This window comes from Rhinoraja longicauda, chromosome 4, assembly GCF_053455715.1.
Source record: "Rhinoraja longicauda isolate Sanriku21f chromosome 4, sRhiLon1.1, whole genome shotgun sequence".
NCBI classification, from domain to species: domain Eukaryota; kingdom Metazoa; phylum Chordata; class Chondrichthyes; order Rajiformes; family Arhynchobatidae; genus Rhinoraja; species Rhinoraja longicauda.
In genome coordinates this window covers 32,370,130-32,397,381 of record NC_135956.1, presented here as the reverse complement: position 1 = coordinate 32,397,381, position 27,252 = coordinate 32,370,130, and the positions used below count along the sequence as shown (strand labels likewise).

General features: G+C 42.3%; 1 protein-coding gene across 2 annotated transcripts; it reads right to left on the bottom strand.

Moving 5' to 3' along the window:
• Positions 1 to 3,732: 3,732 nt before the first annotated feature.
• Positions 3,733 to 25,524, bottom strand: adhfe1 (alcohol dehydrogenase iron containing 1). Of its 2 annotated transcripts, none has more exons than XM_078398582.1 (14): positions 25,454 to 25,524; positions 22,319 to 22,356; positions 21,628 to 21,671; positions 19,917 to 19,970; positions 19,049 to 19,203; positions 16,685 to 16,881; positions 15,129 to 15,206; positions 13,788 to 13,893; positions 11,782 to 11,934; positions 9,071 to 9,169; positions 7,802 to 7,880; positions 6,535 to 6,631; positions 5,855 to 6,012; positions 3,733 to 4,283 (listed from the first exon to the last, which is right to left on the bottom strand). In XM_078398582.1, exons 1-14 carry the CDS (start codon positions 25,504 to 25,506, stop codon positions 4,200 to 4,202), a joined length of 1,395 nt encoding a protein of 464 aa, XP_078254708.1. In that variant the 5' UTR covers positions 25,507 to 25,524; the 3' UTR covers positions 3,733 to 4,199. The 2 variants fall into 2 exon arrangements, with proteins under 2 accessions (XP_078254708.1, XP_078254709.1); XM_078398583.1 differs by lacking the exon at positions 25,454 to 25,524 and adding an exon at positions 24,891 to 25,443.
• Positions 25,525 to 27,252: the final 1,728 nt, after the last annotated feature.

Here is a 27,252-nt window from a genome sequence, read left to right as displayed (position 1 = left end):
AACACTAACCAGCAATTGAATTTGCCAGTTTTCTAGTCTGCAATTTGTTCAGTTTTATAATAGGACAGTGTAATTACCAAATGTGATAACATCCTAAATTTTGACACAATGTCATTTTGCTGAGGCAATATTGGCTTAAAATATCATTTACTAAGTAACAATGTATAACAATTAGCTACTCGAGAACAAACATTTCTGCACTTAACCATTTGGTGGGGGGGCAAACTGGCTTGTAAAGAAAATGGTATTTATAAGTTTGAGATCAAGTTACAAACTGGCAAAACTTTTCTTTGCCCAGAGTTCAACACACTCTTGTCCAGAGAGTAAAATGCAACTTGATATAACTCTGTTAATTCCTAATATATATTACAAAGCAATTATTTATGAAAAGGTTTGCATTTATATATTGGTTTTCCAAGCCTTCAGGCGTATTAATGAAGTATATTTGTTCATATCTGAAGCTCAACAGTCAATTTGTGTTCATTCAGGTAGCACTGCTTACTGTGGCTTCTCAGTATTGTAGATAATTGTTGATGCACTCAGTACAACAGCAATATCTTAAATTGCCAGCAAATGTTATCCTGCCTTAAAATCTAGTCTTGTTAAATATAACCTGAGCTTGCTGCACTAATGCATCAGTTTTGTAATCTAACAACAGTACTAAAATAAGAAAGTTTGTTTCCATTTATTTAATTCCTTCATCTTATACAGTACCCTGAATGCCAATTCAAATAGATTGTACTAGTAAGCCCAAGTGTCCTAATCAAAATCATTCAACTCTGGCAACAATTGCTGACACGTGGACCATTTTATTTTTGGATGCCAATGAATTGAAAGAATAGCATTTTCTTCAAATAATTCCTCAGCTTTAAAAGTTTAAATAATTTAGGTTCCATGTTACTTTTCACCTGAGTTAGTGTGATTCAGTCACTTTTTAAAAAAAGAACTACAGATCTGATCTTTATGCAAGAACACATGGAGTATACTAAGAGAAATCTGAGCAATGATTACCTGACTTAAAAATATGCTCTTTCTCTTTCATCATCGCTACTTAATGGCACCTGGATGATTGCAGCCATCCAAGAAGATAGCTTATCATCACCACCTCATGTTCAATGAGCAGAAAATATTTATTTCAATTGCTTCACAATGTAATGGCTGTCCAAGTGAAGCAGGGATTTTGGCTCTAAGGAATTATGTGGTAGATTTATCAATGCTCTCAAGTGCAACCGATCATGGTGTTACTGTGGTGGTGGTGGCTTTGATAGGTCCGCATCTGAGATGAAAGCTTCCTGGGTGTTGGAGTCACTGTAGAGGACTGCCTCTCACATCTGACAGGTCCTTCTGGCTGATGTGACAAAGTGGAGGGATCTGGTGTGTTTGTCAGAGAATTTAGGATTCAACTAAATATCTCTAAACTAAACTACTTTGCAATGGGTCTGGAATTACCTCTAGGCCACTGATGTGAAGATGTCCTTTGGAGGATGTAGAAATAAAGAACTGCAGATGGTTAATACACAAAAGGACTCAGTGCTGGAGTAACTCAGCAGGGTGGCGATGCTGCCTGACCTGCTGAGTTACACCAGCACTTTGTGTCCTTTGGGGGATATTAGATATTAGGATATTTTATGACATTTATCTAAAATGCCTGTTGATGTTATTTTTAAGTTCCAGATTATTAATTGAATTTAAATTGCGTATGATACTACACGATTTGACCTTGTGTCTCTGGATTGTTAGCCCAGGCTTGTAGTGTTCCCAATCTGGTAATTTAAACACTTTACGTTCACCCTGACATTACAAAAAGGATAACACCTGCTGTACATAAATGTGGCAAGTACTGATTCCAACAGGAAGTTTCAAGGATGTCACTGTTTGATGGCAAGTTTCATTCTTTATCTTGTTTTGTGAGAGGTCTAATCATGTGAGTCAATACCCCTGGTGTCCATCTCTATCAATCATCAATGGCAAATGGTGACTGCCCAACCTGCATTTCACATCCAAGAGAAAATCTGCCCCTTGGCAGCCCACGTGGTTAAAGTGGAGATGATTTAAATCTCCTCCATAGTTTTGTACACACAATGCCTGGCATGTCAGATTCTAATAGGAACAATTATTTACATATTGTTATGGGTTGAAATGTTGCTTCCTTTTGACCTGAAACAAATGGCATTAAAACAAATCAGAACCTCTAAACAACTTCAGCACATTTTTAGTCCTGCTTGTCTCCTCTTTAATATAACTGCCCATCTTCAATTTTCACCTGTCTTTGTAACCTTTATTATTCAAATGTACCTTTCAATTGACATCCTCCCCCCTACCCATTATAACTTTGAGGCTATACACTGCTGTCTATGTCCTAACCTGATTGGCTTTTACAGTTAAAGCATTTCTCCTTGTCTGATTTTGACAATACCTTGCATATCCTGTGTGGGGGAGAAAAAAAAAATCTCAACTCCACTTTGGTTCTTTTGGCAATAGTGTTAAATCTGTGATCTCTGATTACCAACGAACTAATGAACTGTGTAAACAGCTTTATCTTATTCACTATTAATATCACTCATTATTTTTAGAACTTCTAATAACCCTCAATGCTCCCGGCTATAAAGAGAACAATCCTATAAGAAAATAACTGCAGATGCTGGTACAAATCGATTTATTCACAAAGTGCTGGAGTAACTCAGCAGGTCAGGCAGCATCTCGGGAGAGAAGGAATGGGTGACGTTTCGGGTCGAGACCCTTCTTCAGACTGATGTCAGGGGGGCGGGACAAAGGAAGGATATAGGTGGAGACAGGAAGGAGATGGGGAAGGGAGGGACAGAGGAGCTATCTAAAGTTGGAGAAGTCGACGTTCATACCACCGGGCTGCAAACTGCCCAGGCGAAATATGAGGTGCTGTTCCTCCAATTTCCGGTGGGCCTCACTATGGCACTGGAGGAGGCCCATGACAGAAAGGTCAGACTGGGAATGGGAGGGGGAGTTAAAGTGCTCGGCCACCGGGAGATCAGTTTTGTTAATGCGGACCGAGCGCAGGTGTTCAGCGAAGCGATCGGCGAGCCTGCGCTTGGTTTCGCCGATGTAAATAAGTTGGCATCTAGAGCAGCGGATGCAATAGATGAGGTTGGAGGAGGTGCAGGTGAACCTTTGTCTCACCTGGAAAGACTGTTTGGGTCCTTGGATGGAGTTGAGGGGGGAGGTAAAGGGACAGGTGTTGCATCTCGTGCGGTTGCAGGGGAAAGTGCCCGGGGTTGGGGTGGTTTGGGTAGGAAGGGACGAGTGGACCAGGGAGTTACGGAGGGAACGGTCTCTGCGGAATGCAGAGAGGGGAGGGGATGGGAAGATATGGCCAGTGGTGGGGTCCCGTTGTAGGTGACGGAAATGTTGGTGGATGATATGTTGGATCCGCTGGCTGGTGGGGTGGAAGGTGAGAACGAGGGGGATTCTGTCCTTGTTGCGAGTGGGGGGAGGGGGAGCAAGAGCCTCCTCCAGTGCCATAGTGAGGCCCACCGGAAATTGGAGGAACAGCACCTCATATTTCGCCTGGGCAGTTTGCAGCCCGGTGGTATGAACGTCGACTTCTCCAACTTTAGATAGCTCCTCTGTCCCTCCCTTCCCCTCCTCCTTCCCAGATCTCCCTCTATCTTCCTGTCTCCACCTATATCCTTCCTTTGTCCCGCCCCCCTGATATCAGTCTGAAGAAGGGTCTCGACCCGAAACGTCACCCATTCCTTCTCTCCCGAGATGCTGCCTGACCTGCTGAGTTACTCCAGCATTTTGTGAATAAGAGAACAATCCTAATGTCTCCAGTCTCCATGTTATTGAAGTCCATCATCCTTGGTTCTTGTTCCATTAAACCTCTCCTGGTTCTTCCCCAAGAATTGACTTAAAATGTGCTGTTCAGGACAGGACCCAATGTGTAATTTTGAACTCCCATTTGGTGAGGAGGTCTGGCAGAGGCAGCTGCAGATATATATGCGTGTTCCCTTTCACTGATCCAATGACTGTTGGGTTGCCATTGCATGGTAACAAACTGGCATAACAATTAGTGACACTCAGAAAAAATAGTCTTTCACAAGCTTATAGCATTCATAGTAACATATTTAAAACATACTTTGACACACTGGCTTACCAACCAGCAACTTCCTTATTTTATGTTCATCGTGTCTCATCATGATTTAGTTTTGTGTTCTGTATGGCAGTCAATACAGTTTCATAGAAGACTCGAACAAAGCCGTCAGGTCTTCTTCTGTGTGAGGCTTGGGTGACAGTTTTGTTACCCTTTCCTAAAACAGATGAACAGAAAACCTATATAATTTCAAGGATGTAAAGGCATTTTCTTTTCAGTATACATTTCAATGAAGTAGTCAAATAAGATGATAGCAGACAATATTCCAAAGGAATAAAAGTCATGGGGGGGGCAGACTCTCCTTTCTTAGTTTAATGATGACAGAAAAACAATGTAATCCTAGTCTCTCAAAGGCAAACCATGAGCAAAATATTTTGCCCCAGGTAATTCATGCAAGTGTGTAGGAGATTGACTAGTGGGCAGAGAAATCAAAGACGATTCTGCTCTATTGGAAATAGCCACATTACTTAAAGTACCTGAAATCTCATTTCTATGGTTAGCTATCAATATGACCCTTTCCTTCAATTCCTTGCCTTCTAGGATATCTATTATTTCCTCAAGATGGCTGATTTGAGAGATTTATATAATTACAGCTCATTTGAGCAACTGTCTAGGAGTTGGGATAATTTGACGCTATGAGACATTGGGGTGACACGGTGGCGTAGCAGTTGAGCTACTGCCTTACAGCGCCAGAGAACCTGGTTCAATCCTGGCTACAGGTGCTTGTCTGTACGGGATTTGTACATTCTCCCCGTGACTTGCGTGGGTTTTCTCCGAGATCTTCAGTTTCCTCCCACACTCCAAAGACGTACAGGTTTTTAGGTTAATTAGCATGGCATAAGAATGTAAAAATTGTTCCTAGTGTGTGTGTAAGGTGGTGTTAATGTGCGGCGATCGCTGGTCGGCATGGACTTGATGGGTCGAATGGCCTGTTTCCGCACTGTATCTCTAAACTAAACTAAAATTACATTTGCAATTTTCAGGAGATGTAGGTTGTTGCTATCTGTTAGACGAGCCTGAAAAGATTCTCCCTGTCCTTGCTCAATCTCCCAGTTGCCAAAAATTTTAACTCCTCTTCCCATTCTCACTGACTTTTCTGTCCTGGACCTCCTCCACTGTCAGAGTGAGGCCACATGCAAATTGGAGGAACAGCATCTCATATTTTGCTTGGGCAGCTTATAATCCAGCAGTTTGAATATTGATTTATCTAATTTTAAGTATATTTGTTCTGTACCTTTTCTTACCTCTAGTTTCCCTCTCCCCCGACTCTCAGTCTGAAAAAGGGTCTCCACCCGAAACGTCACTTATTTATTTTCTCCAGAAATGCTGCCTGACCCGCTGAGTTTTGTGTCTATCTCCCTGTCCTTTGTCTGGGTTTGTTTCTCCAATACAATTTTTTTATCCCATTGAACGTCACTTCAAGACCAAAGGGATAACATCTTTTCAAATCACTACTCAAGGATCTTTATGTGGGATCACTACTTAAGCAGGTTTTCATACAGATGACCGTCACTAACTGCATTTCAGCCCAACTGCGTATCATTTAATATTGCCCACAGAGCTACCCACCACTCAATTTTTCGTACATGACTCAAATGATCATTAATTTCCACAGAAATACTCCACCTTTATTTACTTACTTTTTTTGCTTTCATTTTGTAACTAATTGTTTGTAATTTAAATAAATAATATATTGTAAAATCATTCTTTGCTAGTATCACCGCAGACCTGTGGTAGTGTTCCTTTGACTAAAGCTGGAATATCTTCTTTAGTGTAACCAACTGCACTCAGCCCATCTTCAACATTCAGGTCAAACAGCAAATTCCGAAGTGTATCAGCCAGAACTAATCCTGCATCTTCACTTTTCACAGTCCTTATATCAGTTCCTGAAAAACAGGATCAGGAGAAAGTCACACTGATTTCACTGTACCTTTTTCATTTCACTATTTTCTACGTGATTCCAGTGTATGTAAAATTCATCGAAACCAACTTAGTAAAAATTACTAATGAATTCAATGACTATACAATTTACATGAACAATGATGTAAAAGATCATTGAGTCAAAGGTTTATCTGTGTGATGCTTTGCACTGTTTGGGCAGAGAAATGCATTCCTGGTTGCAACCGATAAATCTGGCAGCATCATTTTAACGTCTGATTTGAGAGAGAGCGAGACAGAGAATGAACTTTTAGGCCATTTATTTATGTCAATTTATTCTTTTAGTCGCAGTATGTGGACAATTACAATGACAAAAATAAATTGTAGCTCATTTAATGGTCAGGTAGGTTTGCACTTTTGCTTCATTATTCATAGAATTGTCTTTGAAATTGCAGAGCCAAAAGAAAATTAAAGGACTGATTTACAAATTCAGTCTCAATGTTGGGGAACCTGAGGACCTGATCACTTACCTAGTATTTCTGCTGCTTCCAAGTGGCGAGTTGGACACATAGAGCCTGTGAAAGCAAAGACTGCCGGAGATGTCAGAACGACGGAAAGGCCGTGTGGCTGCAAAAAGAGAACATTGCACTTATGCGGGAAGAGCATTTAAAGCATCTCTCTCAAATTTTTATAAAAATCCTTCTATAAAGCTCCGCTTCAACACCTAGACCGAGACATTCTCCTTTTTGCCAATACACTGATCCATTCCCACTGATGAAAATCTACATCTATCCATGCATTGAATGGTTGCCTACTTATTTGGAGAGACAGCAAGGCTAGCAAATCCCACTGACGTGCCACCAATTCTTCACTGAAATTACAATAGATTGTTGAATATATATTGCTGTCGATTTATTACTGTCATTTGTACCAAGAAACAGTGATAATACTTATCTGCATGCTATATGAATGTCAGTAGAGCTTTAAGAAATTAGTGTATCATTTGGTATGACTTTGGATACATGCTCATACAGCTACTGCTGTTAGATGGGTGGTCATAGAACTAAAGAGCAATACAGCATGAAAACAGGCCCTTTAGCTCATCTCATTCACGTTGGTCAATATTTCTAGCTAAGCAAGTTCCACTTGCCTGCACCCGAGCCATATTCCTATCCGTGCTCCCTTTATAGTATAAAAGCAACAAGTTGGCACACAGTGGCGCAGCTGCTGCCTCACAGCACCAGAGACCCAGGTTTGATCCTGACGTCAGCTGTATGGAGTTTGCATGTACTCACTGTAAACGCTTGGGTTTCCTCCGGGTGCTCTGATTTCCTAACATTCCATAGACGTGCAGGTTTAGAGGTTAATTGGTCTCTATGTAGGGAATAGATGCAAAGTGCGATAACATAGAATGAGTGTGAATGGGTGATCGATGGTTGGTGTGGACTCAGTGCGCTGAAAGGCCTGTTTCCATGCTGTATGATTCTATCTACTTGCTCCTAGTTCTATTGAGACTGTTCCATGTCAGTGATAGTGTGGGGCTTTCTGCTTGAATTCATGTTGGTGCAGGCAGAAATGTATGGAATTTTAATAAAGTCATTATTTGGTATATGCCTTACACCAGGGAAACATCAGATATGTTGACATGAATAACATAGGTAAATACATGGTCTAATTTCACATCTAGTATGATTCACCTAGAAGTGATCTCCAGCACAAACAACTTTTTGGTAAACTTGGGGAGGAATTGCATTGCACCTAAATGGGATGTCATGTGAAAATATGTACAGTACATACCACCAACGGATGATCCACATTGTAATCTTTGGCTTTAAAGGTTTTCACCATTCCTGCCACTGGATAGGACATTCCATGACTAGGAAAGGAAGATAAAGCATGCAGTCCAAGTGAGTAACTTTGTCGTCTTGTAATTTGAAATGTGAAATTTTAGAATAATGTAACTGGTCTCTTATCAAAACTAACAATACAATAACTTATGTTTAAAAAAAAAATTGTGAGCATATAGATTGAATATTTGAGAATCTTCATTGATTTGTGATAAGGAGTTTGTGTAAAAAAGTTTTTTTTATTTTAATAGTATTGACTGGGTACATTGATAAAAATGAGTTACTCCAGCATTTTGTGAATAAATACCTTCGATTTGTACCAGCATCTGCAGTTATTTTCTTATACTACCTGTTGCTCGAAAGGATAGATGAGTCGGTGCAGATTTTCCAATTGCTTTGGACAAAATCTCTTTGAGGATTTAAAATTGTTGATGTTTAAGAGGAAATGTAATTGTCTAGATAGAAAATTGGTTAATGAACCTGAATGAACTTTGGATGATGGATTGTAAAATGAGTACCTTAGAACTAGTTCTCAGTGCACTGAACGCTGAACAAATGGTGCATAATCCAGGACAGGCAGCATCTACAGAAATGTGGATGTTTGTGGCATGACAGAGTAAGGTTGATAATATGGTCCTATTAGTGAAGATTGTGGAAACATTCAGACTCGTATTGCAAATTAACATTTCCTTGAACATGGTGTTGTAAGGATGTGATGTTTCTTGATATTAAAACATGTATTTAAAATTTGCTTTTGGAAGACAGGACCATATTTTGCAGACAAAACATTTAGCTAGATTGCTTCAGATATTGGGGGATGGAGAAAAAAAAAACACGTTGCATATAATGTACATTCTAGATTTAATCCTGCCAAGTTTTCACTGAGACAATTATAGAAAGGAAATTTAAATTATACAGTGCATAAACTCAAGAGGTGCAGCCAGGATTATAGTGATGATGTAGTCTTCGGATTATGGCACTGAAGCTGAGAAAACCAAGAAGAACTAAGAATCTACTATGATGAGATTTGAGAGATGCATGTCTCTGGTTGGGAGTCAAGGACAAATGGATTGCCAATTTAAAGCATAGGAAAGTGATTAGAATACAGTTTTAATGCATGGTTTCATATAGTTTGGCATCACCTATCTTTGGGCAAAAGTAAGGACTAAATCTATTTATAAGACTCGTAAATCAATTTATTAGCCACAGGATTGCTTACCAAAGATGAACACCAGCATTTCCAAATCCAATTCCAGCAAAAACACTTGCAAGGTGCATGCTGAACCTCGCCTCATGGTCATCAGCATTTCGGACAGCCCTGGCAGTTTTAAAGATAAATTAATTATTAACAGGCATTGTGTAAGTCACAGACTAATAGTTCTTTTTCAAGTCATTGGTATAGTGAATTCTGTTAAACGATGGCCCAGGGCCAGCTGCCAATTGCAAACCACAGCTGCAAGTTGCTCATGTTTGCCACCGACTTAACTGAGAACTTGCAGACCCAAGGAACTGCAGATGCTGGTTTACAAAAAAAGACACAAAATGCTGGAGTAACTCTGCAGGTCAGGCAACATCTTTGGAGAACATGGATAGGCGATATTTCGGGCCGTGGCCCTTCTTCAGACTAAGGATTTGCCTTTTGTTGATTCCTGCCTACTGATTTGTCACAATGAGTTTAATTGTTGAAGCTCTACCAAATGATGTGGTCTTGTGACATGTAATTCCATCAAATTGGTGGGACCCTGTCCATGAAACAATTCACTAAAACTTTGTCAAATGTTGGAGGCGCCACTTTATAAGATTATTAAATGAGATTCATTTCTTATTCTCTGATGATTATTTATTCCATTCCACCATTCCTATTACATAATTGGTATCCATTAGATCGTGGTTGTTGGAGAAAGAGGAAGAAAAGATGAACATAAACTGTTGGCTACTAGTCACGGGAGGCAACACAGTGGTTGGTTCCTATCCAGATGACAAATATGTTGTAGTAGGGTAATATCCTGGGTTTACTGAAAAGCAATGTAATCTCATGCTGATAAGGGAGGCTGTGCATGAATTGCAGGAAGACTGGCAGCTGCATAATAAAGCAGCATGGTGCTGTCAGTTGCACTAGGTAACAATGTTATGCATGTTTTTGTCTCTCACTCTACTTGGAGAGCCAATGAGGCTATCAGTGACATCAGTCAGTCTGAAGTGTATGGCTGAAGAAAAATCAGCTCTATCTGTTTCCTCATGAACAAGAGGACAGCAGACAAACTCATTCCTCCTTCAGCATGTTGTGCTCTACTTCTAAAATCTGGTTTCTTCACTTCAATGAAATGGAGCACAACCCACAGTTGCTACTACATTACTTGTTTAACGGCAGCGGCTGACTAGCAGTCTGTCCGTCTTTTTTTCCCCTTTTTTTGTTGTGTGTCGGTGTTGGGATGGTTTTTATATATATTTTTTTGGTTGTGTATGTGTGGGAGGGGGTGGTGGTGTGGGTGGGGGGGGGGGGGGGGGGGACTTTTCTCTTCCTCACGGCGCGGGGTGCGGCTCGGCTGCGGGGCCTAACATCGCCCGCTGCGGCTCGGCCGCTGGACTTTACATCGCCCGCTGCGGCTCGGCCGCTGGACTTTACATCACCCGGTGCGGCTTGGCCGCTGGACTTTACATCCCGGTGCGGCTCGGCCGCTGGACTTTACATCCCGGTGCGGCTTGGCCGCTGGACTTTACATCCCGGTGCGGCTCGGCCGCTGGACTTAACAGTGCCCGGTGCAGCTCGGCTGCGGGGCTTAACATCGCCCGGTGCGGCTCGGCCGCTGGACTTAACAGTGCCCGGTGCAGCTCGGCTGCGGGGCTTAACAGTGCCCGGTGCGGCTCGGCCGCTGGACTTAACACCGCCCGGTGCGGCTCGGCTGCGGGGCTTAACATCGCCCGGTGCAGCTCGGCTGCGGGGCTTTTCATCGCTGGTGCGGCTCGGCTGTGGACTTGACATCGCCCGGTGCGGCTCGACCACGGGAGTTAGCTGCGCAAGGCTTGGTCGCGGGCCTTTCATCGCCCGGTTCGGCCGCGAGACGTTTCAGCGCCCGGTGCGGGGACTGTGCGGGTCGGTCGGGGACGAGCTGTCTGTCCGTGGGCGTGGGGAAGAGAGTGGAAGTTTTGTTGCCTCCATCACAGTGAGGGGGTGTTTGGAGTCACTGTGATGGACGTTTGTGTTGGGGTTATGTGTCTTGTGTTCTTTTTTTTTTTCTATGACTGCTATGTAGTTTCGTTCGGTACTTCGGTACCGAACGACAAATAAAGCTCTGTTATACCTGTTATACCTGTTATAGGATGTATCCACTCCTCGATGGAGGTGACAGCCTTGGTTACGATAATGTTCCACAAACAAAGGAACTGTCCATAAATTCAGATCAAGAATACTCACACAAAGATAATGTATTTTCTTGAACAGTTTTACAATAACTTGTTTAAAAAAACTTTAACCATGTACATCACAGAGATCAAACTAGGGATAAATTCTGAAAGGATTACAATGGCAGCATAAAATAAATCAGACTCTGAGGTACAAACTACAGGCTCCATTAAATATTCATTATATTTATGATATGCTACAATTTCAAGCTTCAGGAACTCAAGAACTCCGAGTAATAAGACCAATTGTGTGAATTCTTCTGGGGTTTTTCTACTTGGGCTCAAGTAGCTGGTGATAGCTAGTTCTGTAATTAATGTGTGGGGTCCTGTTCGTTTTTGCGATTGACAACAGGTAGTGATTTGCATTGTGAACATGTTATCACAAATCCCAATCCTTCTTCAGAAAATATGTTCTCATTTAAAATCTTAAACTTAAGCAATTTCTTCCCCAGCAATAAGCCTCTCTGTAGATAAAGCTACATAAATGATAAAGGACTTCAGTAACAGAGGTACTGGATTATGCATTACCGTTTCATGTACTTGGCCACAATTCTCAGGGCATGTTTGGACCATACATCACTGATGGGGTTGCTCCCTTGATAAGCTGGACGATTGATTGGATTTGGAGGGCAAGGTGATCGTAAACTGTACGGAAGAGCGGTGTAAGATTCCAATGCATGGCTGTTGACATGAAGAAATAGTCTCAGGAATTAAACTTTACTTTTTTTAAACATATGAAGTTAGTATATTGTTAAAAACAATGAGTTCAGATTCAGTTATAGCTACCTAATTACCCCCCTGAATTCTTTATTCAAGCCTCTGTTACTCTGGCAGCAGTTTCATAGGATAAAAGAACAACCTTTAATTCTGAGGCTACGACCTCTAGTCCTAGATTCACCCACTAATGGAAACATTCTCTCCACATCCACTCTATCCAAGCCTTTCACCATTCTGTACGTTTCAATGATGTCCCCCCTCATTCTACTAAACTCCAGCAAATATAGGCCCAGTGCCATCAATCGCTCATCATATGTTAGTTTGATTGATTTTTGGTCTTGAAACTCACACCAATGTATCTGCTTGGTAAGCATTATTTGCCTATTTATGAAGAATCACCAGATTTCCTTATCGGATATCTGCTCTTATGTCTTGTCCCAGTGCTATTCCTAGTTTAACTTCAAATTGCCTTATCCAAAGGAGCTCCTTTGGTGTGACGACATCTAATGTCATTGCTTCACCTTCTCTAGAAAACTCAATCAATACAAGCTTTAAAGAGGTGGGAAATGTAGCTAACTGCTGCTGGTTGTTGTTGGGCAGCCTTGCATTGTGTTGTCCCACAGGTCCTGCAACAACTATCCTTGCAGCGGGAACCTCATAGGCTAGCCTTCCATCCTCATTAGCAAGGCAACTATATCCACCAGTCCCAGCTCTGAAAATAAAACAAAAATGCAGATGCTGGAAATGTGAAATAAAAAGAGAAAACGGTGAAAACTAAGAAGGTCAGGAGGCATCAATGGAAAAAGAGAAAATACTTCAGGTTGAAGACCCTTTATCAGAACTGGGAAAGATAGAAAGTCAGATACTTATAAATTGCTGACCTATTTGTCCCTATTCGAGGGATGAATAGGCCACAATTGATAGATTAAAGAGGGCACTTAGAGAGAGAGAGAAAAATACCAAAGGGACACAAGAAGGTGAAATGCAGGATAGGGATGTGTGAAATGCCCAGCAGTTCAGGCAGTCAGAAGCGATCATATTCTTCGTCTTTGTTCTGCATTCATTCCTCAACATAATGTTATATTTCTAAAATAACATTCAATTTACATTACAAATACTATTAAAAATGTGCTATACCCATTTTATACATTACTCAGAAAATGCAGTTCAATAAACAAAGCTTAATAAATGTAATGCAGAAGCTAATCACAACATATGATTGCATGTTCCAGTCACAAAAGATCAGCTCAGTAATTGGATTATTTCAAACATTGCAGCTGAAAATATAAATAAAATACTGTAAAGCTTCTCGTGGACAAGTGCGCAAAAAACCTTTTAAAAATAAGCTTCAGGGATAGGTTAAATGTGACCAATGAGCTTCCTGGATGTCCTGGGACCAGCCAAAATCAAACAGATAGCTCTCAGGTCCCCTTCCCAATAAAAGAGAACCTTTTCAAACTGAAAAAAAAGAAAATTTCTGCCGCAAATGAGCAGATAAAAAATTTGAATGTACATCACAAAAATGTGCATGTTTCTACCTACTCTGCCAAGAAAAATAAGGGAAGTAAAGAATGTATCAAAAGAAGACTAACTATATTACAATGAAATTACATTATTCCATTCATCTTCCATTATTTAAAGTTGTACATTAGTCAGGAATTTTCTCAGAGCTACTCCCATTACTGGACCTGCCAGACGTAGAACCGAAAGTGCATAGTCAGTGAACCTGTATCAATGGGGTCATAGTTCGAAAGAAACTCTTGGCCATGGTTCAGATTTGCTTCATGAATGTTTAACTTGATAAAAATATTACTTACCAAAGTACGTCAAATCCACTATAAGCTGCCACACGTTCAGGCATGTGTAACGTATGCAAAGGATCCACTATCCCAAGTAATGGTTTCAGAGCCCTACTAGCAATGCCTGAAATTGTACATAAAGCAGACAGTAGCATAGTAAGACTACAAATTGTTAAAAAGCTTATTAATTCAATGACATCTTTGGTGAAATTTTGTAATATGAACTAGGAACGATTAAAAATAGTAATTATCACGGAACATAATACCATGAGAGGCTTTGATTCCTAAATGTAAGCTTGGATTATAGACAATAGGTGCAGGAGTAGGCCATTCGGCCCTTCGAGCCAGCACCACCATTCAATGTGATCATGGCTGATCATTCTCAATCAGTACCCCGTTCCTGCCTTCTCCCCATAGAGGATTGTGTCCTCTAGACGTCTCTGTAGATCTTAATGAGTCACAGGGATAACCATGTGGTCAAAGAGTGATAGTGTGGAAACAGGCTATTCAGCCCAACTTGCCCACACCAGCCAGCATGTCCCAGCTACACTAGTCCCACCTGCCAGCATTTGGTCCATATACCTGTATAGGAAGGAACTGCAGATGCTGGTTTAAACCGAAGATAGACACAAAATGCTGGAATCAATCAGCAGGACAGACAGCATCTCTGGAGAGAAGGAATGGGTGGACGTTTTGGGTCGAGAAGAAGTCTCGTGATTGAACGCCACCACTATAACTATAACTTAGACTTCTGGTGGGAGAAGAGCAGCTGGCATCAGTAAGAATGAGTCATCCGCGCCAGTGGACACTGGAACAAGTGGCCTTGCATTGATAATGGCTGCTACTTCTGCCATGAAGGTGACAAGGACTTCATGGGTAAGATTGGTGTTTTTCAATTGCAAGAACATAGAATCCAGGATTCTTCACGCGAGACCAATCAATGTATGTTCTCATCCAAATCATTAATGTAGATGTCATCCTATAGCATGGTGCCAAGAACTGAACACAATAATGCGGTCTCACCAACATCTTAATACAGCTGCAACATGACACTTCTATACTCAATACTCTGACGGATGAAGGCCAATGTGTCAAAAGCCTTTTTGACCACCTTATCTACCTGCGACTCAACCTTAAACGAACCATGCACCTACACTCCTAGATCCCTCTGTTCCACAACATTCCCCAGAGGCCTACCATTCAATGTGTAGGTCCTGCCCTTGTTAGACGTTCCAAAATTCAACACCTCACACTTCTCTGTATTAAATTCCATCAACCATTCCTCAGCCCACTTGGCCAATCGATCCTAATCCTGCTGCAATCCACCTTGTCACAACTTGCATCGTGATGAGTAATCACCTGTTTTAACTTTCATCTCTTCATAATCAAACACAGCCACCCCTGTGGTCTCACTTCCAGTACCAGCTGTAGTGGGAACTAAGAAATAACAAAATATGTTATTAGTAATGAACTACATTTTGGTTCTCCATGTAGTTTAAAGTATGACTTTAAGACAGATTTATTACTCACTTCTGTCAACACTTTGGAAAGTACTTAATTGATTGTGAAATGATTTATCCTTAAGTCACGAAAGGCAATATATAAATGCATCTTTCTTTTTTCTCTTTGAAACATGTATTGATCACAAAATCATGATATACAAAACATTATTTTGCCTCATCAACGAAAAGTATAAAATTATACTTCTCTCACCTTTTACCTCCATAATGTGTGAGTGTGAAGGAGAAGGAGTTATGGATGGGACACCTGGCAGTATGTTCCCTGTTTCTCCAGCTATCTTTAACTGTGTTACCTCAGTTTGTTTATTTCTGTTGGCCTCACAACCCTGCTGTCAACCACCTTCAAGAACAGCCTATTGCATCAGGATGCAACAGAGCAGCAGGAGATAAGAAATTGCTGTGGAATGTTGAACAGAGTGTAGAGATTGTCAGGCAGAGGATGGGGAGGTGGTTGTTCAGGGTTTTTTTTCTCATAGAATAGGGAAGAGCAAAATATGACTCCATCAAAACAATGGAGTGGGTGAAGGGGGTGGTAATCCCTTCATGGCAGGAGTTGGGAGATGATAGCTAAGTGAAGCAGTTGGTAGTGAGAAAACAGATCATGGGGTAGAAGGAACTCTGTGTCCTCCTGGCTCACCAGTTATATGACGGTATGCTGGTGCTATCTTTATTGCCTTTTATTATCTGCTAGTATTCCCTTAAGTTGGGGCCAGCAAGGTGTAACCAATTATGTTTTAAAATATAATCACTGATCAAATGGCGGCACGGTAGCGCAGCGGTAGAGTTGCTGCTTTACAGCGAATGCAGCGCCGGAGACTCAGGTTCGATCCTGACTACGGGTGCTGCACTGTAAGGAGTTTGTACGTTCTCCCCGTGACCTGCGTGGGTTTTCTCCGAGATCTTCGGTTTCCTCCCACACTCCAAAGACGTACAGGTATGTAGGTTAATTGACTGGGTAAATGTAAAAATTGTCCCTAGTGTGTGTAGGATAGTGTTAATGTGCGGGGATCGCTGGGCGGCGCGGACTTGGTGGGCCGAAAAGGCCTGTTTCCGCGCTGTATCTGAAATATGAAAATAATATGAAATGAAGACATTTAAATTATGATTGATCCAAATGAAACAGTTGTCCTATTTTAGTTGACCCAGGAAATGGGTAGTTTAGATCTTTGAGTCTTTTTAGAGTTTATTCACAAAATGCTGGAGTAACTCAGCAGGTCAGGCAGCATCTCGGGAGAGAAGGAATGGGTGACGTTTCGGGTCGAGACCCTTCTTCAGACTTTTAGAGTTTAAATCATTATTTTACAAATAACACAGCTCTGTCACATTGGCAATAAATAATGGCAATCAACACTCAATGAATTGTACTGTTGAGCAAATTCTTCTGAATGAACCCACCTGCTATCAAAGGACGGAGGTTGACAGTAACAGGTTTTCCTTTTCCTATCGGTGCATTGACGTAGTCCAAGAATTCAGCGTCAGGGCTGCAGCTGTAGAGGTTCGCCACTTTACACGTATCGATCACAGATCCCCCTCCAACAGCAACATATGCATCAAATTGTTCTTGTCTAGCAAACTTTATTGCTTCCATGAAACTAATAACATTACAAAAACATAAAATGACCGACTTGTCAAAAAACAGAATGATACACTCTGAAACCCTTCTCCTTAAGAAGATCGTTCAGAGTCAAGTATAATTTGATTTTGGTTCAAGTCTCTAAGCTGGCTGATGAGGCTAATGTGGAGCCTGCAGACTCTGCTACAACAGGAGGTGGATGGCAGATAGGACCTGTCAATGTGCGGGTCCCACAATGACTTCATCAACCATCTAAGGAACTGGAGATGAAGCAAATCATCCCGGCCCTGATGAGGGAGAAGACTTATCAAAGACAATAGCAATTTGAATGTTTTATCAGAGAAATATCACTGCCATTGAAATCTGATATCACTTAAAAAATAAAAAAAACCATTTTCTTTGTTTTCTTTATTTCAACTATCACCAACATATGACATGTTGAGACAAGGGGAGATTGCTGTATATCCTTCTGATTTTCTCTTCAACTACTAGCTTAGGTTTTAGATTGCTACTAATGTAGCATTCTCACTGCCAAGGGTGAACCAGTCATTGGTCCCAGGGATATTCAAGATAGAATATCTTGTAAAGTCAGCCGACATGCTCCACACAAGCATCCTTTCATGCTTTCCCCTCCACCTCCACTTTCTCAATGGCTGATCTACCTTCCCTCTTAATCTTCTGCCTCAACCACTCCATTCCTTGTATCTGGTAACAAGTTTCACATTCTTCGAATTAAGAGGTAACTACTGGATCCTGTTTCCGATATCTTGTTCTCCGTAATCATCTAAACGAACAGAGCTGTAGGGTTTTTTTTCTCTCAGAGTTGTGAAACTACTTTCCTCAAAGGTCAGTAAAAGCAATGTATTTGAATATTTTTCAGATGCAGATGGATTCTTGATAAACAGACGGATGGAAGGTTATTGCAGATAGACTAGACTGCAGAGTTGAGGTTATAATTGTAGCAGGCTTGAGAGGCCATAACACACCCCAGATATTTGAGGGAGCAAGTGAATCCTCATACTGATTCATATCATTATACCACCATCACTTTGCCCCTCCACATCTGAGAAACCCTTTTTATCTGCTTTATTAAAGCATTTCAAAAATCTAAATACCTTCTCATCTTCTTTTACAAAAGAGAAAGAGAAGCAGGTTGATCATCCTTCCCTCAATCTTCCAATGTTGGAGCTCTAGCTAACCGTCTCCCATTTCTCCACTCGCTTTTCATAATTATGGCAACTGGACTTGAACACAGTAACCCAAGTTTAGTCTAAACAAGATTTGTCACAAACTGAACATAACCTTTCTACTTTTCAATACAACTAAATCCTGGTACTTTGTACTTGGTGTGTTTATTTTACTTGTCTTCATTAATGTATCACCAGTGTTAATGATTTGTGTATTTGTACTTCAAGATCAATTGCTCTCCCCAACTGATTTGAATTATGTTCCAAGATTTATGTGGCTTCCTTATTTTTCTTGCAAAAATATAATCCCTCCTGCTTATTGTGTTGAAATTTATTTCATGATTTTCAGCTCATTCACATATTAACATACATTGTTGCAGTCCTCTAGTATTGAGTATCTAATGCTAGTCACCACTGACTGTAAATTTAGGAATTTTGTTTTTGAATCTAAAAATTAAATTGTGAACAATGGTACATGCAGCTTTCCATCTTTTGTTACTCTGAATAGAGTCTTCTGCATCTATCCTTCAACACCCTACCACACCCACAGCTATGGTACCAACCGCCACACCACCATTTCACCCCTGGCCCTCGGATCAGTCTGACCCCCTAAAGACTTGAGCCTGATCTTCAGTGCCCCAATGGTCCCCTTCGTTCCACTCTCATATGCTCCTGTCTTTATCCACTACCCTCCCTATAAAGTCCAGATTGTTTGATTGCTATATAGCCTCTCAACCAATGCTCTCTCCACAACCCCATCTCCCAGAAGGCCTCAACCTTCAATACAACTTGCAATGACGCAAATTTTCCACAATTTATTTTTCATTAAATTTGAAACATGCAAGTAACAATGTTGTGATGCTGTGTGATTCAATTTCTACCTAAAACGTTTTAATTGCTAGATTGCTTGTCGTGGAATAGCAATGTTAATGACACCACCAACAATAAACCATTAAGATGTTGCTCTTTAAACTTTCACTTGAACGAAGTGCTGCTTACCTTAAATCAGTTGGCTCCACCCTGACCTTGTCAAATAATTGAAAGTTTACTCCATTCTTAACCAATGAATCCAGTACAGCTTTGACAGGAGGAAGCTTGGCCATATTTTTGTCTGTCATCACGCAAACTTTCCTGGCACCAATGTTCTGTAGATCCTATTGAAATACCAGACCCTGCAGCTTTTTAACATGAAAAGCTTACACACTAATTCACCCAGTAAGCAGTGAACAACACGGTGGGGCCCTGGTGAGTATTGTAGTGCAGAAGGATCTAGCAGTACAGGTGTACAATACCGTGAAAGTGGCATCACAGGTAGATGGAGTGGAAAGAAGGCTTTTGGTATATTGCCTTTTATCAGTCAGGATATTGAAGATAGAAGATGGACAAAATGCTGGAGTAACACAGTGGTACAGGCAAGGTCTCTGGATAGAAGGAATGGGTGACATTTTGGGTTGAGACCCTTCTTGAGAATATAGAAGTTGGGATGTTCTGTTACAGTTGTACAAGATATTGCTTTGTTTAGTTTAGAGCTACTGCGCAGAAATAGGCCCTTCGGCCCACCAAGTCTGTGCTGACCAGCAATCCCTGCACATAAACACCGTATCCTACACACACGAGAAACAATTTTCAATTAGACAAAGTCAATTAGCCTACAAACCTGTACCTCTCTGGAGTGTGTGAGGAAACCGGATATCCCAGAGAAAATGCATGCAAGTCACAGGGAGAACGTACAACCTCCTTACAGAAATGCACCCACCGTCAGGATCAAACCTAGGTCTCTGGCGCTATAAGGCAGCAACTCTATCGCTGCGCCACTGTGCCGCCCTTAACAAAGGTTTTTGAATAAATTCAGCCATCAGTTCCTTACCATTCCAATTTCATTTGTTACCCCTTCTCCATATCGGATGTTCGAACAAGCCATCTGAAACAGAACCAAGACGAGATTGTCTGGAAAAGCAAATAATGTTGTAGCGCAGCGATTAGGCCCGAAATGAAGGCGAGGAGCCAGGTGTTTCGGGAAGAGTTTTAATTGCTGTCGTTCTCTTGTCCAGACGGGTCTGCAAAAGAGTAATTGCGCCTAAACCCCTGCCATTTATCCCTGTAGCTAGGGGCCGCCCCGGACTAGTCCATTCCCGTGCCGAGGGGTTCGATAATGGAATGGCCCGACCCTTGGGAGCCGCCACAGGACCCCCCCCCCCCCCCCCCCAAGAACAGGAGGCACGAAACGGACCGGAGGGCACACAACCCGACCGGACCGCGTACGGAAGTCGGCCGACAGAGGGGCCGGCGGAAGCACAGGTGGAGGGAGCCACGAAGGAGGGCGACCTCTCGGCCGAGGCTGGGCAACCAGCACCAGCTGGTCGATGTCTAAATGTGCCGGCTTTAACCGGTCAATCGACACGGCCTTCAGCCAGCCCCCCATGTCCAACACAAAGGTCGTTTGTCCGTGTTCCAGCACCCGGAACGAGCCCTCATACGGCCTCTGGAGCGGCGTCCGGTGGGCGTCACGGCGCAGGAAAACGTAGGGGCAGTCCCGGAGGGCCGATGGCACGTGTGGGCGGAATGTCCCATGGCAAAACGTCGGCACGGGCGCGAACCTGCCAACTCGCTCACGAAGGCGCTGTAGGGCGGACGAGGGCGGTCCCTGTTGCTCCTGCGCCGACGGCACCATGAGCAGTGACCCGTAAACAAGCTCCACCGAAGATGAGGCCAAGTCCTCCTTAAGGGCTGTTTGGATGCCCAGCAAGACCCACGGTAGTGCGTCCAGCCAATCCGGGCTGGAGATCGCGCCTTCAGTGCTGCCTTGAGATGCCGGTAAACGTATTCAAACATGAGGCACGGCGTGTGCCCATCCAGCAGCGCGACCATCTCATTTAGGAGGCTTGATGGTCGCCGGTCGCCTAGGCCCTCCATATGAAGGAGCTTGGCCGCCCTTTCCATCCGGCTGAGCCCGTAAATCTGAAGCAGAAGATCCTTAAGGCTGAGGTATTTATCTTGTGGGAACTGGGTGACTTCTCCGGCCGTGTTCTGGTCGAGGGCCCCCACCAGGTAGAAATAGCGGGTGTCGTTCACTGTAATGCCCCACAGCTGAAATTGGGCCTCCACCTGCTGAAACTAGGCGCGAGGCCGGGCGGTCCAGAACGTCGGTAACTTCACGGAGACTGCGTCGCGAGACGGGGCCTGGTCGGCCTGTGAGGTGGATGGTCTGGCGGTTCTGCCTTTTGGCTCCATCACGACACTAATGGAGCATCATGGTCACCAATGTAGCGCAGCGATTAGGCCCGAAATGAAGGCGAGGAGCCAGGTGTTTCGGAAAGAGTTTTAATTGCTGTCATTCTCTTGACCAGACGAGTCTGCAAGATAGTGATCACGCCTAAACCCCTGCTATTTATCCCTGTAGCTAGGGGCCACCACCGGACTAGTCCATTCCCGTGCCGAGTGGTTCAATAATGGAATGGCCCCACCCTTGGGAGCCGCCACAATGTCATGATTTTTAAAATAGTTTTCTTCTACATTATTATTATTCAAATGTCACAGTGTTGTTAAAAATCATGGGAGATTCAATGAATGATGTGTACCTCAAAAGCGTAGTCTGTTGCTCTGGTTGTAACATGCCCTGGAGCTGGAACACAAACACCAGTAGTGAACTCACAATTTCCAATCACTATACCATAAAAAGCAGAAACTTCTCGGGGTTTCAAACAATTTAGGATGATTGCATAGAATGTATTTTCAATACTAATGCGAACATTAGTTTGTCAGGTGTGAGTAAAGTTACATAAAGGCTGGTGTTTTCCACTTACAGAGAGCAACCACCAAATGCTGTAAAGAGCTTAGCCATCTTTATTTATTCAATATATCACAGTCTCTGCTAAGTCAAAGGAGATGCTTCAATTTCTGACCTGCAAAGGCATCAACCTTATCTCAAAAACAAGAGTTGATGTTTAAAATATTTTTTTTGCCTTTAAAAAGTTAAATTTGAGAAGCATAAAGCAATGTGTATTAATCCATAATAACTGGTTATATTAATATTACCTCAAACTTATCAAGTATTGTAATATTTGGCACTTAAAATGATCATTACATAGGTTTAATAATCTGGCATTGCAACTTCTACCATTTCAAGTGATCAATTTTTTATTCTATTATCACAGAGCACTATTACATGGAGAAAATGCCTACTTTTACCAAGCTTTAACTGTTAAGCATCAACCCCCTTGAAAAGTAATAATAGAATGTTAACAGTTTTACAGTCTTGTAACAGTTTACCTTGTGTGTAGGTCTGAGAGTGAGCAGGACACCGGCATCTGGTCAAAAACAGAAGATAAATATTCAAATTACATTGCTTTTAAAAGTATTTAAATAAATTTTTGCAGTTAAGAATTATCTTTAAATAATCGTGCATTAACATTTGCAAAATGCTGTTTTTAAACTTAATTTACTTTGTAAATTAACCTGCAACATGCTTTATTTCAGCTTCAGTGTAAGTAGAGCATTTTTGGGTTTGCCTCACCACTAAAATTGTAAGAGGCTAATTCCAGCCTCTGGTTGGATTCTGCATGCCTCCACTTTAAATGACAGGCAGCATTTTTTTCCTGACAGGTTGCAGTACATGTTAGACACGAACAAGACAACCTAAAAATGTCCATTTTAAAATTAGAAATTTTGCAAGAGTTCAAATAGTAAAGTTATAAATTCTGTCAAGCTTCCAACCTGGTTACCAAGCTCATGGAACTGGGTCACTACGCATCTCTCTGCAAATGGACCCTTGACTTTCTCATCAACAGACCACAATCTGTACAAAATGGCACGATACTTCCTCCTCGATAACCATTAGTACGGGTGCACCTCAAGGCTGCGTGCTCAGCCCCCCTGCTCTTTTCACTCTATACTCATGACTATGGAGCCGGACACAATTCAAACTCCATCTTCAAGTTTGCAGACGACACCACCGTTGTTGGACGAATAATAGATGACAATGAGTATAGGAGATCGATCAACTGATCAAATGGTGCCGGAACAACAATCTTGCTCTCAACGTCAGTAAGACGAAGGAACTGATTGTGGACTTTGGAAGAGCAAGAACGAGGATTCATAAACCTGTCTTCATCGACAGGACGGTGATGGAGAAAGTCAAAAGCTTCAAATACTTGGGTGTGCATATCTCTGAAGATCTTTCCTGGACCCAGCACATTGATGCAATCATAAAGAAAGCCCACCAACATTTCTACTTTCTTAGGAGATTGAGGAGATTTGGTATGTCAACAAATACTCTCTTGAATTTCTACAGGTGTACAGTAGAGAGCATATTGACTGGTTGCATTGTGGCCTGGTTCCGCAACTTGAACACCCGGGAACGAAGAAGATTGCAAAAAGTGGTGAACATGGGCCAGTCCATAATGGATATTGACCTCCCCGTCATCGAAGCAATCCACAACAGTCACTGCCTCAAAAAGGCACCCAGCATCATCAGTGACCAACATCACCCCGGCCATGCTCTCATTTCACTCATGCCATCATGAAGAAGGTATAGGAGCACAAAAACTGTAAAATCCAGCTTCAGGAGCTTCTTCCTTACGACCATCAGGCTATTAAACAAGAAAACCTCCAAATAAACTCTGAACTACATTGACTTGGGGATATTATTTGTGACTTTGCAATATTATTATCCATTTATGTGTGTTTTTAAATATATATATATTGATCTTTTTTTGGTACCTTCCTCTGCAACCACTGGAGATTCAACAACTGTCCCTATATCTCCTCCCTCAACTCTGTACAGGGACCCTAACAGTCATTTCAGGTTAAGCAGAGGTTTACTCCTACCTCCTCCAACCTCATCTACTGTATCCGTTGTTCAAGATATTGGGACTCTTACATATCGGCGAGACCAAACGTAGACTGGGCGATCGTTTCGCTGAATACCTTTGCTCAGTCCACCTGGACCTACCTGATCTCCCAGTTCCCAAACAATTTAATTCTCCTTCCCATTCCCACTCCGACCTTTCTGTCCTAGGCCTTCTCCATTGTCAGAGTGAGGCTAAATGTAAATTGGAGGAACAGCCTCACATATTTCGCTTGGGCAGCTTTCAACCCAGTGGTATGACTATTGATTTCTCTAACTTCAAATAACCTCTGCATTCCCTCTCTCTCCATCCCTCCCACACCCAAGTCAATGCAGGTTCTTGTTCTCACCAAGCAAATAGCTAACAATGGCCTGTTTCCTTTATCATTGTTATTTTTTGCATATCTTTAATTTATTTGTTGTATATCTCTCTACATCACCGTCTTTTACTCGTTTCCCTTTCCCCATACTCTAATCTGATGGGTCTCGACCCAAAACGTCACCCATTCCTTCGCTCCAGAGATGCTGCCAGTCCCGCTCCAGCGGTTACTCCAGCATTTTGTGTCTCTCTTGAGCTCTTTTTGTTGTTTATTATGGGTTTTATAGAGTGCTATGTTTATATATCTGTTGGGCTGCTGCAAGAATTTCATTATTACGTTTCAGGACATATGACACTAAACCACTCTTGACTAATGATTCGATTCAACAAATTTTAAAAGTCCCATCAGATAAAAATTTCAAGAGTCAAGCCCTCCATGTGATATTAGTCCATCAACAACTTGGTGGATTAATATTGAACTCTTATGAACTCCCACTAGTTCTATGATACCTAACATTCTCATCCACTCCATACACATTAGGGACGATTTACAAAGGGCAATTAACCCACAGCGTCTTTCCGATGTGTGATAAAATCGGAGCACCCGAAGGAATCCACGCAGTCATTGGGAGAAGATACAAACTCCACACAGATAGCACCAGAGATCACAATCTAACCCGGTTTTTCACAGGCGCTGTGATGCAGTATTTCTACCAATTGCACCACCGTGCAGTTTTTCAGCAGTTTTCTTTCCAAATCTGTAAGTTTGCGGGAGGTCGCAAAGGACGCCCGAGTTGCAAGGTGGTCGCTGCGGCGCCGGGGGTGATGTGTGGTCGGTTGCAACCCCCAAAACCTCGGGGTTAGCAAACTGGGACAAGCTCCCGGTTGCTGTGGTTTGAAATTATTGTGACTTTTTTTTTAATGAATGCATTTGCTTTGGTTGCATTGACGCTAGTGGGGGTTTGTCGGGCTGGCGGACCACCGCACTCCCATAGACGCACAACCAACAACTCGCTCTGCGCTGCCTCCTGCCCCAATCCCGGGCCGGCGAGGCGAGGCCACACCGCGCAACCCTACAGGCGACCGGGCTCCACTGTCTCTGCAGCGGCTGCGGGTCTGGGCCTGGGGCTCGACTCTTGCCGCTGCATTCCCCCTTTACTTGCGGCCCCGTTGCATTCAGCCAAGGCTAGCCAGGCAGCTGAGACAGCCCGGCGGTTGCAGTCAGCAGCCCGTCACTTACGACGCCCTTTGCAGCTGCCTCAACAAGTGAACAACCCTCTCCCGGGCGGCCATGGCTGCGACTCCAGTTTCCTTTAGTTGCAGAGGGTTAAAACGTATCGTAATTACACAGACGTCAGCTCAACGTTGTTGTATGTTACCAGCCCAACAGCCGTATCTGCTGATGTTCAATTAGCACAAAAGAGAAGTGTGATATTATGAAGTAGAAGAGACCTTTCGACCCATTGCATCCGTGCCAGCTCATTAAAAGAATGTCTGTTAACCCCAGTTTGCACCTTTTCCATATAACTCGTCAGAGATATTTACGAGTAAATATTCAGATGGTAACAACTACCCGAGTAAAGGTGAACATCTCCATATCGTGTTTAGTTCTTTTGACAATACTGTTCAGCTTGTGGCCTCTGGTTGCTGATCTTGCAGGAAAACAGCAACTTACTTATTTAGGACGCCTATTTGAACAAATACTATTGATCGCCCACCCCCCAATTGGCAACATTGTTACCTTTGAGTCATTGAAATTGTGTTTATCCTGATTATAGAATGTTAGTACATAAGGTAGGTTATGCCTGACCTGCTGAGTTACTCCAGCATTTTGTGAACATAACGTAGGTTGGTTGATCCATCAGTATTGGAATGAAGCATCATGTAGGAATGATTATATTTTGTAAAAGATAAAGGATTTTATTATACAAGTTCACAATTTATAGGAATAGAATTATACCTATCGAGTCTACTCTGCCATTCAATCATGGTTGACCTAATCTCATTTTCCTACCTTCTCATAACCCTTGACACGTGTTCTAATCAAGAACTTGTCATCTCTGCCTTAAAAATATCCACTGACTTGGCTTCCACAGCCCTCTGTCGCAATGAGGTCCACATATTAATTACTCTCTGACTAAAGAAGTTATTTTAAAAGAGTGCCCTTAAATTCTGAGTCTCTGGTCCTAAACTCTCCCAGCAGTGGAAACATCCTTTCCACATCCACTCTACCTATGCCTTTCATTATACTGTAAGTTTCAATAAGTTTAAAACAAAAGATGAAGCATATAAATTAGCCAGAAAAAGTATCATACCAGAGCACTGGGAGAAATTCAGAGTCCAGCAGAGGAGAACAAAGGGCTTAATTAGGAAAGGGAAAATAGATTATGAGAGAAAACTGGCAGGGAACATAAAAACTGACTGCAAAAGCTTTTATAGATATGTGGAGAGAAAAAGACTAGTTAAGACAAATGTAGGTCCCTTGCAGTCGGAAACATGTGAATTGATCATAGGGAACAAAGAGATGGCAGATCAATTGAACAACTACTTTGGTTCTGTCTTCACTAGGGAAGACAAACAATCTGCCAGAAATAGCAGGGGACCGGGGGTCTAACGAGATGGAGGAACTGAGGGTAATCCAGGTTAGTCGGGAAGTGGTGTTAGGTAAATTAAATGGATTAAAGGCCGATAAATCCCCAGGGCCAGATAGGCTGCATCCCAGAGTGCTTAAGGAAGTAGCCTCAGAAATAGTGGATGCATTAGTGATAATTTTTCAAAACTCTTTAGATACTGGAGTAGTTCCTGAGGATTGGAGGGTAGCTAATGTAACCCCACTTTTTAAAAAGGGAGGGAGAGAGAAAACAGGGAATTATAGACCAGTTAGCCTAACATCGGTAGTGGGGAAAATGCTAGTCAGTTATTAAAGATGTGATAGCATCACATTTGGAAAGTGGTGAAATATCGGACAAAGTCAGCATGGATTTATGAAAGGCAAATCATGTCTGACGAATCTTATAGAATTTTTCGAGGATGTAACTA

Coding starts and splice junctions, on each gene's coding strand:
- adhfe1 (XM_078398582.1), bottom strand. CDS start 25,506: ATGGCCGCCCGGGAGAGGGTTGTTCACTTGTTGAGGCAGCTGCAAAGG. Junction 13,894..15,128: donor AGAGATGAAAGTTAAAACAG/GTGATTACTCAT, acceptor GTACAATTTCAG/GCATTGCTAGTAGGGCTCTG. Junction 4,284..5,854: donor TCAAAGGAACACTACCACAG/GTCTGCGGTGAT, acceptor CATCTGTTTTAG/GAAAGGGTAACAAAACTGTC.